An 18,029-nucleotide genomic window follows, 5' to 3' on the forward strand; every position below is an offset into this window, starting at 1 on the left:
GTTGCTTTTGCAGCCAGGAAAAGTGTTGGAGTGTTTTGTTTTGTTTTTATCTAAGCAGAAAGTATAGCCCTGTACACCTTATAATTCATCCTGGTACTCTGTGCTACTTCTATCAGCAGTAAACACCAGTGGCCCGTTCCCATAACTCTACATCCACCATGTTTGACAGATGATGTGTTATACTTCTGTTCATGAGGTGTTTCTCTCCTTCTCCATGCTTTTACATCATACTGATTCAAGTGAGTCTTGGTTTCATCTGTTGATTTCTGACACAACTGAATCTGACCTCTCTGTTCTTAAGTGTAACCAGTGGTTTGAACTTTGTTATAAACCCTGTGGTTGCTTTCATAAAGGCATCGCTTGATTGTAGACTTTGACAATGATACACCTGCATCCTCAAGAGCGTCCTTGGCTTGACTAGATGTTGTAAGGGGTTTCTCCTCCCTATATTTTATCTGTTTGTCATGGAATTGCAAAGGAACAGGCCTCACTTGTCCATGAAACTTTTTTTCTCAGTCAGTTTATTGCTTTTGAGACTCTGAATTGAAGCTTAAAATTTACACTTCAATCACTTCTTGATTGTTTGATTTATTATCCACTGTGGTCCACTAAGTAAAAGTATGTCGCTATAAGAGCATTTTCAGCAGTACTGAATGAAATTACATTTTAAATGGAAAATGCCATTTCCTGGCCTTGATCCCTGTACCACTGTTTTTATCTCAGCAGTGCATGTTCATGCTATCTGCCAGAGCTACCTGCCCACTACAAATAATGATCATATTTGTCCATTAAGATGTGATTGAATTAGAGTGAACATCATTACTGTGATGTATCACAGAAGTGGGTCACAAAGCATGACCTTTTGATGGCATCATGTGGCAAACACAGCAACTGCTTTGAATGAAGGGAGATTCTGAATTAAGAACAGTAACAGCTTATTAAAAAAGGCCTTTGTCTTATCTATAAGGATGAGAAATAATGTTAAAAGAAACTGCATTAAAAACACTGTAAACCATGTTAACTGTGTTCTCAATTCAGCCAAATATTCATCATCCTCTGTATAATCACTTCCCCGTGGGAGTAATGTTTATATAAATCTGCCACTGCGGGTGTAGCGTAAAATATGAGTAGAGCATATATGGGATGTAAGACAGAGAGAAATTAGCAAGCACAATGACCTGGCAAGGTCATAGACCATGTTAACTTTTCCTGCCAGTGCAACACAGTCAAACAGCAACTGATTTATTACACCGAGGCTGTGAATTTGATTCAACTTTTGGCAGTCGTACAGTACACCATCCCACCAACCTCCCTCGCTCTGTTTCTACATCTCCCACCATCTGTCTGCATGTCTCGGGTTAGCTGATTCATAGACAGTCATGGCTGACAGCTCAAGACAGGGTCAGTGGCATCCTGAAAAAGGGCACATGTATGACTGGCTGTCTTTTAACAGCACTGACTTACATTGTCATTATTTACTCGGGCTTCTTCACAGACATTGTAGCAGTTGGTGGCTAGATCAGACCATCTGTGCAAAGTGCCTAACTGTATATGCAAAGAATACTGTGACTTCCAATAAAGACCTTTTCAGCTGTTACTGATTAATATTGCACCTTGGAGACAGTCATTTTTAACTACAATGCTAAATGCAAGCCTATACATACACACACATGTATTTGTTGGTGTCTTACATGTATCTTCTATCTAAAAGGCAACATTTCCTTATGGATGGATGGATGGAAACAAATGTTCATTGAAGGAAATAGAAACCAGAGCTGTTTATAGTCAAAATATTGAGCAAACATTTCATTATAACAACAGGGGTAAATGTGTAGTGTTTCAGTTTGTGTGGTTCCTCACTGGGGAAATTAATCAATAGCTGGCGATAAACACTTTGCATCTTAGGTTGCAATGAAAATCCATCATGTTCTGCTTTCACCTTGGCTGTAACATATTTTTTTCATCTGAAATAAGAAATTCCAAAGTCTGAACATACTGCAAGCAGAAATGGTACAGACCATCTGGTGAGGCCCACCAGGAAGCTGCTGTACTCCCACAGTTGCATCTGTTCTGCATGTTATCATCAAATGCAGCCAAAGTTATTGCTACATGTTGCGCCATAAACAAATGACTCTTCTTTTCAGCTTTTTTCCCCTTACTTTCAAATGTATGGTTAATGTCTCCTTGGCAACATCAGCTGTCGCAATCTCACGACGCAGTATGTCGGGGAAGTTGATTTTTTTAGGTGTTCAAGGTCACTGTGACTTCACAAAACATGTTTTGGGTTACAACTTAGAATAATATATGCACATGCTGTAGCGCACCGATCTGAAGGAAGAGCTTACCCAGATGACAGCAGTGGTGATCAGAAAGTTTACTTATCTGATAAAACTATTGTATAATTTTAAACTCCCACCAGTGTCTGGAATACTGGTTACGCTCTCTATTCCTGTCACTAAATGTGCAGCTTACCTCATTTAGTCTCCTCACATACTGCATTGTGCTTTCAGCTCTGTCAAACAGGTGAAAATTTAACCTTGATCAAGTTTAACCAATTTAGATTTTATGCATGCTTCTGAGTGTGGAAGAATGCTATTTTAAGTCTCTACTATTTTCAGATTTTGTTAATGGCCTCTGTGAACTGTTTTCAATAGATGTTTGAGATGTTTTTGGGAACATGACCGGGCTGTTAGAATGCATTATCTTTTGTAATAGTGACTATATTGTAAAGCAGAAATGATGAATTAGGGATCTGTAAAAAGCCAACACCAATCTCACTGAAAGGAACCACACATGCTTTAATTCAAGAGGTTTAACAAAAGTATTCCATTAACTGCTTAGGAATTATAGCCATTCTTATAGATACGTAGTTCCACATTTTTGGATATTGAACTACAGTATGGCAACATTGGAGAAATGTTAAATATGAGAATATTCATTTTAATAGCTGGATAAATATTTTTTTGCAATCAATGACTACTTGAAGTCTGTAGCCCATGGACATCACCAAATGCTGTTTTTCTTTTCTTGAAATGCTGTGTTGGGCTTTTACTGTAGCCATCTTCAGCTGTTCCTTGTTTGTGGATTCTCTGCCTTCAGCCATAGATGCAAATGCCATACTGCCTATAAATACTGCCTCCACCATACTTGGCAGATAATGTGTTATACTTCAGCTCACGAGCTCTTTCTTTCCTTCTCGATATTCTCCATCATTCCGATATAAGTTAATCATTTCAACGAATTTTTTCCAGGACTGTGCAGATTCTTGTAGACATTTTCTCAACTTGCTTAAATGTTGTGAAGGTGTGAAGGTGGAGATAATTCGATCAATGTGCAATTTAGTGCTCTTTCACTTCTTTGATCGTTCAGGCCTTTTGGTGTTGATGAAATGACCTGTTATTCCTTCCTTTTAACAATGTAGCAGATTGTTGATTTGGCCAATCCGCCATCCCAAAAACAATAAACAACCCTAACAAGTGCGAGTAAAACAATTGGAATCAGTCTGATATATTCTATCAGCTTAATATGTCATGAAATAATAAAGGAACAGACCTCATTAAACTGCTTGTCCAGTTCACTCAGTTGTCCAATTACTTTCAGTTGGAAGATTGTGCATAAAAGTCACTGATTTCCTAAGCAATTAATTATTTTTGTTAAACTCCTTGAATTAAAGCTGAAAAACTGACTTTAATCAAATTGTGACTGTTTGGTTTAAATAACACTGTGGTGGTACACAGAGTGGTGTATATGTGGTTATACACAAATGTATGCATCTAACTGTGTATGACAGACATGTACCATTAAACACTAAACTGACACTGATGCGTAGGCTGCATAGATGTTGTGAAGAACTTTTTGCATTATATAACAAAAAGACAAGCAGCTGAGATGCTTGAGCGTTATAAGGTGACGCAGGTAGCTTGGGATTAATGGCCAGCTGGTGTCTGATTTGGAAAACACATAATAGTGGTTATACAAGGAGGATTATCACTAAACATGGCAAACATGGGAGCAAATAATAAGTTCTTTCAGTTCTGGAAAATTTCTGAGTACTTTGTTTCATTTCATTACTCAACATCTTCTCTGCATTATTGTGTTGCCTTAAATTGCATTTGATTAGCAACAATAAAGCATACCTAATATTTACCTGAGGCTTAAAATTCCTTAGCTTTCCTTTTAATTCTCTCTTTTATGCTCAATCTCCTTTTCTGGGTTTTCATCGGATGACAGAGCCCAATAAAGACATCCAGAAGCTGCTGAAGCCCTCCAGCTCAGGTGACCTGTCCAAGGAGCTGTTTCAGCACCCATTAGCAGAGGAGGAGGGCAGCTTGTCAGGGCACACTGCTAGCCTGCTGCACATCAACGAGAAGAGACGTGAGTACAAGCGATAGTATAAAGAGTGGGTTATTTTAGCAAAATGAAATAGTGATGAATATTCATTGGCAGTAAAGAGGTGTTACAGGCTAATTATAAATGGGAAAAGCCTTGAGCAAGATACCTGATCAATAGTCTCTAATGAAGAAAATAAGTAATGATGGAAGAGGATATTCTTCTGTGAAAATGTATTTTATCAGTGCCGGTCACGGATTGATATCATAACACAATAACAATCCCATACTAACATATCTGTGGAGCTCTAATACATACTTCACACATGTAATTATGGATTATACAAGCATTCTTTAGTCAAGTCCAGGTATATGGATCCCTTTGGATTTACTACTGCCTGTTTTATGTATTCTGGTCCAACATTCTCAAAGCACCACAGCCTCGACTGAACAGACCCATTGTGCATCAGTCTCATACAGAGGCTTCTCTGTAAGTGCCAGACTCCCAAGGCACAAAAGCACAGAGACGAATACAGGAGCTACATGGATGACAAGGCAGCCTTTTTCTGCTTCACAAACTGAACTCTTTTTCAAGGAGACACCTCATCCACAGGCCAATTTCGGTGTCTCTCTGATTTAACGTAACCCACGACATAATCGCGCTACCTGGCAGCTCAGCTTAATAGTCTATGGCAAGAGAGTCTATGGAGAGAGAGTGAAACCTAGACTGGTGGTTTGAAATGTTTCCAAAACATTTAGAGTCTGATTTGAACGAGATTACCCTTCTGATCAGTGAGAGTCATTCATTAACGCTAAAGTGCTAAAGAACACGATGTCATCCAAAAATGGCACAGAAACAAATAATCTCCTAGAGCTGCAGTTTGCTCCTGAGTCATCTGCAAGGCTTATTTTTAGGCTCAGCCTCAAAAAATCAAACATCTTAATATCCCAGAAAAGATCATTTGGTTTGCAGGAACAAAGCCAAAGAAAGCCGCACTGTAAACCAATTGCACTCTGATTGCATGGATGGAAAGAAATAAAACATTTATGGCAACCGCCCATACTATCAGTTTCTTTAATAGGAGAAAGTGGGTAAGATCAAAGGAATTTTAATTAGGATTTTAATTCAGCTTGTGTCCTTCAAATTAAAACATCCTGTAAGGAAAAGATATTTAGATAAATGTAGGCAAATGTTGGTTTACTCTGGTTGTGTGGGCTATTGCAGAGGCCGGCGTTTGAATCGTTTCGATGAGGTATTTTAGCTCTTTTTCCTGTGTTTCCAGCGTGTTTTAATTTGGATTTCATCCCCTAGTGAAGCACTCTTCTTGCTATGTGTGTAGCATTTACACCTCATTTATTCATTAACAAGCAATCCAACAGAAAATAAGTAAACAACATTAGGCCATGTTTATCAATAACATTCAGATCCGTTAAAAAGAATGCATTATATACATGATAGAAATTTTTGACACTCTTTGTTTAATATATACATCTCAATAGCTTAGCCTGGTGTCAGTCTTATTCACTTCATTGGTCTCAGTCATTATTACAATCTGCTCAGGCTGAACTGATGACCTCAGAGCCCTGATAGGCTAGGAAAGAAAGGGGATTATACAGATCCAAGATGCACGGCGCATCCATTCCACTCTCTGATCCCTTCTCCCAAATGTGAAACCCTCCCTCTTATCCATTCTCCCTATTTTTGCTCTTCCATTTGAACCTATCTGTACATTTATACTTGTAAAGAGAGGAAAGAAAAAGGAAAAATGAGAATACTGAATAGTCATGTTGTCTTGAAGTTAATGAGACTTTTAAATGCGAGGTTCTATTGAAATCAGGGGACTTTTGTTTTGCACACATGGACTGCAAGCATGTGATGAAAAAATATAGTATTAGTGAAGAAGGAGACAAAATGAATGAATGTGAATGTGCGGGCCACCGGCCAAGAAATGGTCGTCTCTTACATCTGCTGTATGCACAGGAGTCTTTGCTTTTTGTCCTCCCCCTCTCCCCACTGACTTCTCAGAGTGCCACTGATTGGCTTTTGAACTGGAGGCAGTTGTTTCAGCGTGTCTGTCTGGGACTGGAAACCGACTGATCAATTATTCAAGGAGAAAGGGTGTGGAAAAGGGAAAAAGAAGAGATGGGGGAGAGGCGGTTAAAAGCAAGCGCAATAGAAAGGGAATAACCCTTATCAGCTGAAAATAATGACAGAACTTATAAGGAGGTATTGTGTTGTTTCACATAATGCCTCATTTCCCCCTCTTGTCTCTTTCTTCGCCATACCCGTTTTATTATTTTAGATTTAGCTCCTTACCTAACGCTCCCTCTTCTCCCATCGCCCTGCCTCTCCCTCATCTTTCTTCATCTCCTCCCCCACAGTTTTCTTCATGTTTCACTGCCTTAGTTTTTTACCTCCCAAAATGCAGTTAAAAATACTGATAACTGTAGCAAGCACCTTTCTGCCTGCAGAAAACATAATATATATTCAGAAACATGCACAAGAATCAACCTAAAGACATGAAAAAAAGAACTTTTATGATTTTTTTAAACAGTTATTGTATGTTTTAGTGCTTATTTAAAACCAATCCCAGACAGCAGAAATAGAGACCTTCAAGCTTTGGATGTGAAGTTCTGAGAGCTCTCTGCTGAGTCTTTCTGTGGCTGTTTTAATTATATGTACTGTGGTGGTTAATGGAGTGATAATGGAAGCTGGCTAGCTGAATCCTTAATATATTTCAAATGTCTACTATATTCAGTTACTTATATTTATATTCTCTTTGTCACAGCTTCCTGTTTCATTCCTCTTGGGATTTCTGCTGAGTGTTTCTCTTATATCTTAAAAATGACACAGCTACTTCCCTGGCATAATAAATAGTCTTTTAAAAATCAATATGTGCTCTATCAGGACCATGATGAATTAAATGAAATATAGCAGCAGACAAGGAGCAGCAGGAGGAGAGTGGGCTCTGCTTCTTCAGCTGCTTCAGCCTGAGACAGTGCCTTAAACTGCCTGGAAAATAGCACGCAAACAGCACGGGATAATAACAACCTGTCATGGAGCCCATCGTTTTTTTACAAGTCACGCTACAACCAGCCAATGATGTGCTTTAGTCAGGACTTTGCATGTAAGGCTAGCACCCACTGATTGATAAGGAAATGCAAGCACACGTCAGTCTGCCTCACCAGAGACCTCTTTCTCACTATACTGTTAGATTAGTCCTGCTCAATTACATCTAATTGTTTCCTAACTTGGGTAATGCTGAGACAAGCAGATGTTCTCTTGGTGCACTTTATGCAAAGATTATTTAGATCTCTGAATAAATCTGACTTTGCATACATTACATTAAAATCTCACCTTTGGAGGCACTTTGACTGGAAAGCTGAGTCAGGCGTTTGGGTGCACACCCCGTGTACATTAATACCACCCGGTTCTGTGCAGCAGCGGACGAAATGGCCTGCTGAAGAATCACAAGCTTGTGGAGAAAAGAACAGGTGCAACACACCCAAGAGAAAAAAAATGAAGATCTGGCTATTTTCATCTCTACAGAGCTCTTGTTTCATTTCTTCAGTAAGCTCCTGAGTCAACACAAGGGGCGTCATGGTGAGAGAGGAATTCACTGAATGAAGCATCAAAATCAGACACAGATTTAAGGAAATGTACAGTATGTGAAATGCTTCTGTAATAGAGAGCACTGTACAAGTTGTACAGATTAAAGTGGATGCAGGAGCAGAAAAGAAATCGATTTTACAATAGCACTGCAAGAGCCAGGTATCGATCTGATTATCAGTACAATAGATTCAAGAGCTCCTTACTTGAGCTGTTGAAATATATGCAGTTTATCTCCTACTTCTTTGAAAGAGACACTTTTTTCTGCACTATGAGCAAAAATGAGTGATTTTAATCTCCCATTTTCTCTCCAGACTAAAAGGACTCTTTTATTTCTCTGCTTCATAGAACCGTTGAGCAGTGTCTCTTCTTTAGAGGTGCACTTTGACCTCTTGGATCTCACTGAACTTACCGATATGTCTGACCAGGAGCTGGCTGAAGTTTTCGCTGACTCTGATGAGGAAAACCACAATGAGTCCCCAGCAGGTAAGGATTTCTGAGATTAGATATATATGTTGCAATAAACACTGATCATTAAAACATGAAAGTAAAGAGAACCAGGACTATTACAGGAGTGTACAAGTCACCCCTCATTTATTTATATTTGCCTTTGATGAAACAGACTTTATTGTAATTCTATAAAGTTTTCTTGAGCAATAGTTGTGCCGCCTGTCTCAAGGTCTCTCAATTTATTTATTTATTTTTGAGTTGCTTTTTCACTAATTTTCAGAACATTCGTTGTACCTGACCATGTTGGCATATCTCAACACGATGTGCGGTGTGTCCTTTCAAAATGTTTAGGGAATTAGACAAGTGGAGGGCCAAAGAAGTGGCAGGCCTAAAGAAACTATTTAAGGTAGATGAACATTATTTGAAAGTTGTGTCTTTAAGAAACATGATGGGAAATCCAGCAAAGACTGAGAGAAACATGGCCCTACAGCTGATCCATCTACTATTCAATGAAGCTTTTCCAGAAATGCTCTCAGTGGAATGGTAACTATCCAAAAACCATTCTTTAGGAAGGGAAACAGGGAGAAAGGTATGAGGTATGCCAATAATACAAGAACTGGACTGGAAATCCAGGTCTGATGGGGTGAGGAATCCAAATATGAAATTGTTATCAATATGTCTGAAGCAGTCAAGTGAGAGATCCAACAGTGAGTGTCTACAGCCACCTGTATAACATGGTGGAGGTGCTGTCATTGTTTGGGACTGCATTTCCACCAGTGGTTAAAAGAACCATCACATTTTGATCTAATATTCAATATCATCTGTAAAGGATCTGAGTGGCAGCAGTTTCATATTTCAGCATGACATTGATTCCAAAGAGAAATTACAAGAAACCTTACCTAGGAGTGTTCAGACTGTGTTGAAGAGTAAAGATAGTCACGTTAAATCAAGGTTCAAGTGTGTTGGATTTGTACAAATGCTGTTTTGCCTCATAGACTGTACTTCTGCACTCCCCATTCCCCTGAAATGAGAGTTTTGCACCATATGTTATATTTCCTCAAGGTTTGCTGAGACAACGGCACATACAAAAACTGATTATCCTCATTCTGCAATCTCCTTAAGATATCTTGTACTCCATGCACAGATTTTAATTTATGCAAGGCGCAAAACTTTTTTGCAACTCTTTTCCCTGTAGCTTGATTGCCGAGGGAAGCATTTCCCAGATTAGTGACTGTGGGTGTAAAAAGTAAAGAAGCAATCATTTTGTGGGGGTGGAGGGTGTGCGTAAGAGAGACAGAATGTGTATTTGTGTTACTCATTTTGTGGGGACATGCGCCTGTTTACGCAGTAACATTGTTGATCTGACATCAACAAGCCCCAACAAAATCAATCGATCAGTGTTAGTACTGTAAGACCTTGTATAAGGGTAGAGTAAGATTAGGTCAATGCAAGCATTAAACAGGCCTTTGTCTCCAGGAACTGAATGCGAGTCAATGTAAAGTCCTCTGAAGTAATGGAAACACGACCGTGTGTGTGCAAGAGACAGATTCAAATCATTATGGCTCAGCAGGGTCCTAAAACAGCCTGCTGAGCTGTAACGATTTGAAATATCATGTGACTCCTTCACAGACTCATTAAAAACATATTTCACAGTGTCACAGTGGTTAAGTAAAAGGGGCAGTTTAACTTGGTTAATTTCCATTTTTACGTCGCCTAACAGTGAGAGGAAAGAATTTCATATTGATTATAGTGATTAAGGGCTGGAGCTGCATCACTTCAACCCCACATCAGCCAAATTAGTCAAATACAGCACATGGGGTTTGTGCGTATTAAAGAGGTGAGACGGTTCGCTGTCATAGCAGCAGGTGCAAAAAAGCTGTTGTGCAAAAACCAAACAAAAAAACACCATAGGTAGCAGCGTGCTGCACATGCAAAGTCAACTTTGTCCTCTGAGCGTCTCAACATGCACTATAGGTTTTTGTCAGCTTAAGATTTAAAAGTCTGATATAAACATTAGCAGTCTATTTTCGTTCCATGGACAGTGGGGCGTTCATTCTTTGTTTGTCCAAGAGTACCTAAAAGAAGGTTGAACACATATTAGCATAAAGTGCTGACCCTGTTTGAATCCACCGTAACACAGCAGTGCTGGTGATGATATGACATGTACACTCTTATAGGCACCTACAGTAACAGCATTAACCTCTTTCATTTTTATTTTCTGTTTATTGCTACTGTTCTATATCATGACACAGTGTGTTAAGTGTGAGTTATAGCCCCAGTGGGATCTGTGCTATATACTGCTGCCTCCAACTCTGTAGTCATTTATTTAAATTTGAGATACAGTGGTTACTGCAGGGACATCTTATGTCCAAAAATAGACTTTTTCCTTTGTTTTTAGTAAATCCACTCTGTTTTATGTGCTGTATGTAATGGTATGCTGATAACTGTATTCTCATGGTTCACTGTAGCAACTCAGCTAGATGGAAAAAATTTAATAATTTAGTAATTTCAGTAATTTATTTAGGCTTTTAATAGAAAAAAAGAGGATGCTGTAATAATAAATATGCATATAATATTGTGTAATTGCATCATCCAAAAAAAACTGATGCACCATCTTAAACTTATAGTTAATCTATTAAAAATACATAGGTTTGGGTTTGCAGTTTGTTGAAGTTGCCATGTTTGAATACAATGGCCAGGAAGGAGATCTCCCAGTGGAGTTTAATGTATGTGGCAAGAGGCCGGCCACATACGTAGTACAACAAAGCCAGAGAAAAGAAGCCATAGATTTTGGTGTGCTGTGGAAGGATATTTAATGCCTTCAGCACCTTTCAGAGTCAAGATGTGAAGGACCAGAGCTATGTTTTTTTTTTTTTTGAAAATATTTTTATTGAAAAAAGAAAACAACAGTACTTGCAGTTACCGAAATACAATCAACCTTTCTTCATTTTCCTAAGTAAATAAACTTTATATATATATATATATATATATATATATATAACTGGAAGGCATCGGTGGGCATCGGTGGGCAAGAGACGAAAATAGGGCGTTGTTGGAATGCTACTACACAAGTAACCCCGGCGGAAGGGGCTACATGAATAGGATGAGGGACCTATGGATTCTTCGATACCCAACATCCACAATGACGGCGAAACAACTAGTAGCTCAGTGTTCCAACATTCGAAAGAAGGGACTGCTCTCACAGCTAGAGATTGACGAGGTACAACACAAATGCTACGGCAAGGAGGAGTCAGGACGCCAGGTCAGGGGGGCGATATCATCACCCCCACCCGAGATTGGGTACATAGCCCCAAGTGCGATAGGAGAAGGATCGTTGAGTGTGAGAGGAACTGACCTGAAAAATAGGATCATGGCCAAGCTTGAAACCTGGATCCCCCGTAGCCGGTTACCAAGATTACGTGAAGTACCCTCAGAAGGTCTGCTAGATGATGTTAATGCAGCACTACGGGCAATACCTACAACCACGATTACCGACACTAACAAGCTGATCTACAATACGGCAGCAGTGATCAGTGAGATGCTTGGCTACAAGTTGAACAGCGACAAGGGGCAGTACCCTCCATGGAGAAGGAGGCTAGAGGGCAAGATCAAAGTAGCACGGAGGGAGGTTAGCCAACTAACGGAGTTGCAGAAAGGTAAGACAAATAAGGTGCCTAAGAAATACAGCAAGCTGTCCATACCTGAGGCCTTGGAAACTGCCAAGCAAAGACTCACAGCCTTGGCCAGCCGCTTGAGGAGGTACACCAGAGAGATAGAAGGCAGGAGAATAAACCAGCTGTTCTCCACAGAACCAGCAAAGGTGTACTCTCAGTGGCAAGGGAACAATAAGAGAACAGCACCACCAAGGCTGGAGACGGAGCAATACTGGAAGAGCATATGGGAGAAGGATGCAACCCATAACGGCAATGCTCAGTGGCTAGAGGATCTGAGGGCAGACCACAGCGACCTCCCTGAACAGGGTCCAGTAACCATCACAGTGGCAGATATCCAAGAAAGGGTCTCCAGTATGAAGAGTTGGACAGCACCAGGGCCCGACATGGTTCACGCCTACTGGCTGAAGAAGCTGACTGCACTCCACGAGCGTCTGGCAGCACAAATGAACCAGCTGCTAGTTAACGAGAGACACCCGGAATGGCTAACTGAAGGCCGGACGGTCCTGATCCCCAAGGACCCCAAGAAGGGACCGGTCCCCTCCAACTACCGACCAATAACCTGCCTCAGCACTACATGGAAGCTCCTGTCAGGCATCATATCGGCTAAGATGAACAGGCACATGGGTCAATACATGAGCGGGACACAGAAAGGAATTGGCAAGAATACCAGAGGCGCAAAACACCAGCTACTGGTAGACAGAACAGTCAGCCGAGACTGCAAGACCAGACTGACCAACCTGTGCACTGCCTGGATTGATTACAAGAAGGCCTATGACTCAATGCCCCACAGCTGGATACTGGAATGCCTAGAATTGTACAAGATCAATGGGACCCTAAGAGCCTTCATCAGGAACTCAATGGGGATGTGGCGTACAACACTAGAGGCCAACTCCAAGCCCATAGCACAAGTCACCATCAAGTGCGGGATCTACCAAGGAGATGCTCTGTCCCCACTGCTGTTCTGCATAGGCCTGAACCCCCTCAGTGAGATCATTAACAAGACTGGCTACGGATACCGACTACAGAACGGAGCAGTTGTCAGCCACCTCCTGTACATGGATGACATCAAGCTGTATGCCAAGAGTGAACGAGACATCGATTCACTGATCCACACTACCAGGCTATACAGCAATGACATTGGAATGTCGTTCGGACTGGAGAAGTGTAGCCGGATGGTAACAAAGAGAGGGAAGGTAGTCAGAACTGAGGGGATTGAACTACCAGAAGGCAACATTGCAGACATAGAGGACAGTTACAAGTACATGGGGATCCCGCAGGCGAATGGGAACCATGAAGAGGCCGCTAGAAAAGCTGCAACCACCAAGTACCTGCAGAGGGTCAGGCAAGTCCTGAGGAGTCAGCTGAATGGTAAGAACAAGATCCGGGCCATCAACACGTACGCCCTACCCGTGATCAGGTACCCTGCTGGGGTAATAGGCTGGCCAAAGGAGGAGATAGAAGCCACTGACATAAAGACAAGAAAGCTCCTTACCATGCATGGAGGGTTTCACCCCAAGTCCAGCACCCTGAGGCTGTACGCTAAGCGGAAGGAAGGGGGCCGGGGACTGGTGAGTGTCAGCACCACAGTCCAGGATGAGACAACGAACATCCAAGAATACATTGGGAAGATGGCCCCAACTGACCGAGTGCTCAGTGAATACCTCAGGCAGCAGAAACCCAAGAAAGAGGAGGGAGACGAGGAACCATCATGGAAGGACAGGCCCCTGCACGGTATGTACCACCGGCAGATAGAGGAGGTGGCTGATATCCAGAAATCCTACCAGTGGCTGGACAAAGCTGGACTGAAAGACAGCACAGAGGCACTAATCATGGCAGCACAAGAACAAGCTCTGAGCACAAGATCCATAGAGGCTGGGGTCTATCACACCAGGCAAGACCCCAGGTGCAGGCTGTGTAAAGATGCCCCAGAGACAATCCAGCACATAACAGCAGGGTGCAAGATGCTAGCAGGCAAGGCATACATGGAACGCCATAACCAAGTGGCCGGCATAGTGTACAGGAACATCTGTGCCGAGTATAACCTGGAAGTCCCGAGGTCAAAATGGGAGATGCCCCAAGGGTGGTGGAGAATGACCGAGCTAAGATCCTGTGGGACTTCCAGATACAGACGGACAAAATGGTGGTGGCTAACCAACCGGACATAGTGGTGGTAGACAAACAGAAGAAGACGGCTGTAGTGATCGATGTAGCGGTTCCGAATGACAGCAATATCAGGAAGAAGGAACACGAGAAGCTGGAGAAATACCAAGGGCTCAGAGAAGAGCTCGAGAGGATGTGGATGGTGAAGGTAACGGTGGTCCCCGTGGTAATCGGAGCACTAGGTGCGGTGACTCCCAAGCTAGGCGAGTGGCTCCAGCAGATCCCGGGAATAACATCGGAGATCTCTGTCCAGAAGAGCGCAGTCCTGGGAACAGCTAAGATACTGCGCAGGACCCTCAAGCTCCCAGGCCTCTGGTAGAGGACCCGAGCTTGAAGGATAAACCGCCCGCAGGGGCGTGCTGGGTGTTTATATATATATATATATATATATATCCTTTTGTGTGGAATCAAGTGTAAGTGAGCGAACAGGAATCCCAAATACAGCAATCAGAGGACAAGGATGAAGAGTTACCCCAAGAACAGTTGACATAATAGCAAAATACCCTGTCCAGAAACCTTGTAGCTCAGGACACAGAAAAAACATGTGGCTAAGGTGACAAGGAGAACCATGGCATTTATTTTCCACTTCTGGATACAATTCAGAAAGTCTAGACTTAGAGAAATGCACCCTGTGTATGACTTTAAATTGAATAAGTCCAAGACGAGCACAGGAGGTGGAAGATCATACCCTCGCTATAGCCTGTTCCCAAGACTCCTCATGTATTCGAATTCCTAGTTCTCCTTCCCATGTACACTTAAGCTTAACATTAGAGTGGTTACTAAAACAGAGCTATGTTTTATTCTTAAAGAAGAGGTCCAAACTGAGAAGGAGTGAGCTTTTTACCAGCTTCTTAATAAAATGTTCTCTTTCTTCCCACCTCAAGCCTTTTCTCCTGCACTGTAGTCAAGACTCTAACACATGAAAATGTCCATAAATTTATTTTGGATTTATTTATTCTTGATGTTGTCACAGTTACTAATTGGCAGCAGCTTACACATGTGACCTTCCCTTCTTGGGACAGCTGACAAGAGCTGACTAAACAGCAACAACAGTTGGTTATAAGCTAACATTAAGCTAGGTAACATTAGCTTCAGGTGGCTTAAAAATCACTTTCCCTCTGATAAACAGTTTGATTACAGTACATCTCATGAGAGTTTATTTACTAAGCATCAGAGTCAAATGATGCTACATCTAGTTCAAAGACAGTTTCACTAATGCCAGCAAGCAGCAGCTAACATAGGCTAAGTCGATAACAGTGGCAAAAACAGTACCGCTTAGTTTAACACAGAGGTTCCCAAAGTGTGGGCAGTGGCGTGTCTAGAAAATTTTTGTTGGGGGGGCCAGGTAGGGGCACAGATTTGGAGAAGGGTGGCAGATGTAATTGGCAGATAATGTTTAAAAACAATTCTACCAACCGTTCACCATAATTCAATAACCCCATAAACCTAATAACCGAATGCGCTTTTAACTCTTATTAGAATGAGATTTTAACCACTACGGTGCAAAGTTTTTAGATACTGCGTTGATAAAGTACAAGAGATACAATCAGTGCTTTGTCAGTGTTTACTCAGCATTCAAGGACATCAATATTTGCATAGTATTTTTACTGACATATAGTGCACATATGTTTTGGGCAAAAACATTTTTTTTATATTAAAATACGAACATTTGTAACAAACAATTGACAAATTAGCCAATGCCAATGTAAAACTTTATGTGCCTATTAAAAAAAGAAGATAATCTTCTCACAAACTGGTGTTTGATTTTGAAACAGGAAAAAAGTGGGGAAACAACTGAAAAGACTAACATTTGAATAAAACCTGAAAGCAAGTAAATACTTTCTATGCTGCCTTATGGTAAACTTTGGTAATATTGATAAAGAACAACACTGGCTGATGATGAAATACAGTCAGCTGGCATGGTGACACTGCCAGTATAACCTGCAGGGCTGGACTGGGACAGAAAATCGGGCATTTTGACTACAGACCGGCCCACCAGGTATTAAAGCCATAAAGCCTTTGAATGAAAACAAATGCTGTTGTGACAGTGATGTACAGTCTTGTTGGTATATGTATGATTTCTATACATTTTACGTCAGATAAAAACTTTAGTTGTAAGATTTAGATAATTATTTAATAAAAGCTAGATATTTTAAATGAGAATAAGAAAGAAAAGTATTTCTTTGTGCCCCCCTCTCCCTGTTAATGCCCTACCTGGCCCCCTGGCAAAAATTTCCTAGACCCGCCCCTGCACAGTTACCAGCTGTCAGCTACTTAGAAAAGGATCCTGGTGTTATTTGTCTCTCAGAAACAGTTCATAACTTCCCTTCAACTCATTCCTGTCACCTAAAAGGTAAACCTGTTCCTCCATCACCTGTTCAGCTCTGATGATTCAGTAAGGACATCTCCTGGTTTCATCTTCATGTTTCCCTCTCACCACATAACCAAACCGATATCATGACCAGCAGGTTTACAGCTGTGGCTCCAGCAAACATCAGCTGATACTAGAAATTAATATTAAATAAATTCTGACAACAGCTGATCAAGCTTAAACGTGCTGCTGTTGTTTAGCGCGACATCTGCTGGTTTCCTCTTTCTGGCGCAAAGTGGGCGATAAATAAACAAGAGAGACGATCAGCTGATCATTGATGAGTTTCATGATTGAAGTAGCAACAGGAGAGGGAGGGGGAGAGAATGAGAGAAGAAGAGGCAACTGACAGCGTAACGACACAATAACTCCAGCTTTGTGCCTTTTTCCATTCTAGCTAAAGTCCGGGACAAACTGCGTCTCTTCTCAGCTCAATACAAAACGTGTAATATTTTCTCTGAATGAGGGACCATTCCATTTTTTTAAGGAGCCGTTGGCAACTCTACTAACTAACCTTATGAATAAAATAAAGTTCACTATCAGTAACATCATAGCACCCACCCACCTAAAAACTCCATCAAGCTGGCTAGAACGCAGTACGAGTTATTGTAACTGACGGTAAAAAGTCAGCACAACGAAATAAACTCCACCTAAACTTAGTTTATATCTGACCCAGATAGACTGCAGGTCATAACTTCTTACCTGAAGTTCAGTTCACCTGACACGCGGACTGGTGGCCGCCTCGGGGCTCTCCTCCTGCCTCCCCTTCCCTCATCCACCTTCTGGCCTCTGTGGAAGCTCCCCCATAGCCACCACCAAACAACTGAGTAATTTTTACACATCGACCTGCATCTGGCCAATCCACCACCTCTCATTGTTCATGCCATTACAAAAAAAAAATAAAAAAAATAAGTCACCGGGCATATACCCGGTATGCCCGATGGCCAGTCCAGCGATGTTAACCTGCAACCAAATCTGCAGCTCCATACAGTAATGTTACGACTTAGATTATATCTTATAACTCATAACTCTTATGTTAGCTGCCCTCAGTAGCCTACTGTCTGAAATATTCCACAGCTGCAATAATTCTTTAAGTGTTATTTTTTCTTTGGGATTCTAATTTCACCGAAGTTTACTAAACTCAACAAACTTAATATTACTTACCGGGACATTTATTCTGTCCTCATTTTCTTTCACCGAAAAATTGTTTCCTGCAGTGCCGTCTTTCTGCTTGGCTCTCCTACCTTTGCTAACGTGATGCACATAGCGCAGAAGCCGATGCTGCATTCACTTACACTCGGATATCTGAGCTTCACCGTGAAAACATAATCGTACATTTGATATTTGATTGAATTTTATTGTTTTACCTTTGGGGTGGCACCTGGGGTGGCCAGTCTGGTTGGGGGGGTGGCCTGTGCCCCCCCAGGCCACCCCGCTGG

The 18,029-nt window shown here is 41.4% G+C and overlaps 1 protein-coding gene across 2 annotated transcripts in view; it reads left to right on the forward strand.

Annotated features, from left to right (window-relative positions):
• dbndd1 (dysbindin domain containing 1) overlaps window positions 1-18,029 on the forward strand; it is a 29,643-nt gene that overhangs the window by 1,905 nt on the left and 9,709 nt on the right. For both annotated transcript variants that reach the window (XM_085452903.1, XM_085452904.1), the window contains 2 exons: window positions 4,231-4,374; window positions 8,287-8,424. In XM_085452903.1, coding sequence (XP_085309029.1) covers window positions 4,231-4,374; window positions 8,287-8,424 — 282 coding nt within the window. The remainder of the gene's footprint in view (window positions 1-4,230; window positions 4,375-8,286; window positions 8,425-18,029) is intronic.

This window comes from Copadichromis virginalis, linkage group LG1, assembly GCF_057382275.1.
Source record: "Copadichromis virginalis isolate Kocher_CV1m ecotype Utaka linkage group LG1, C_Virginalis_male_GT1.1, whole genome shotgun sequence".
Classification (NCBI taxonomy): domain Eukaryota; kingdom Metazoa; phylum Chordata; class Actinopteri; order Cichliformes; family Cichlidae; genus Copadichromis; species Copadichromis virginalis.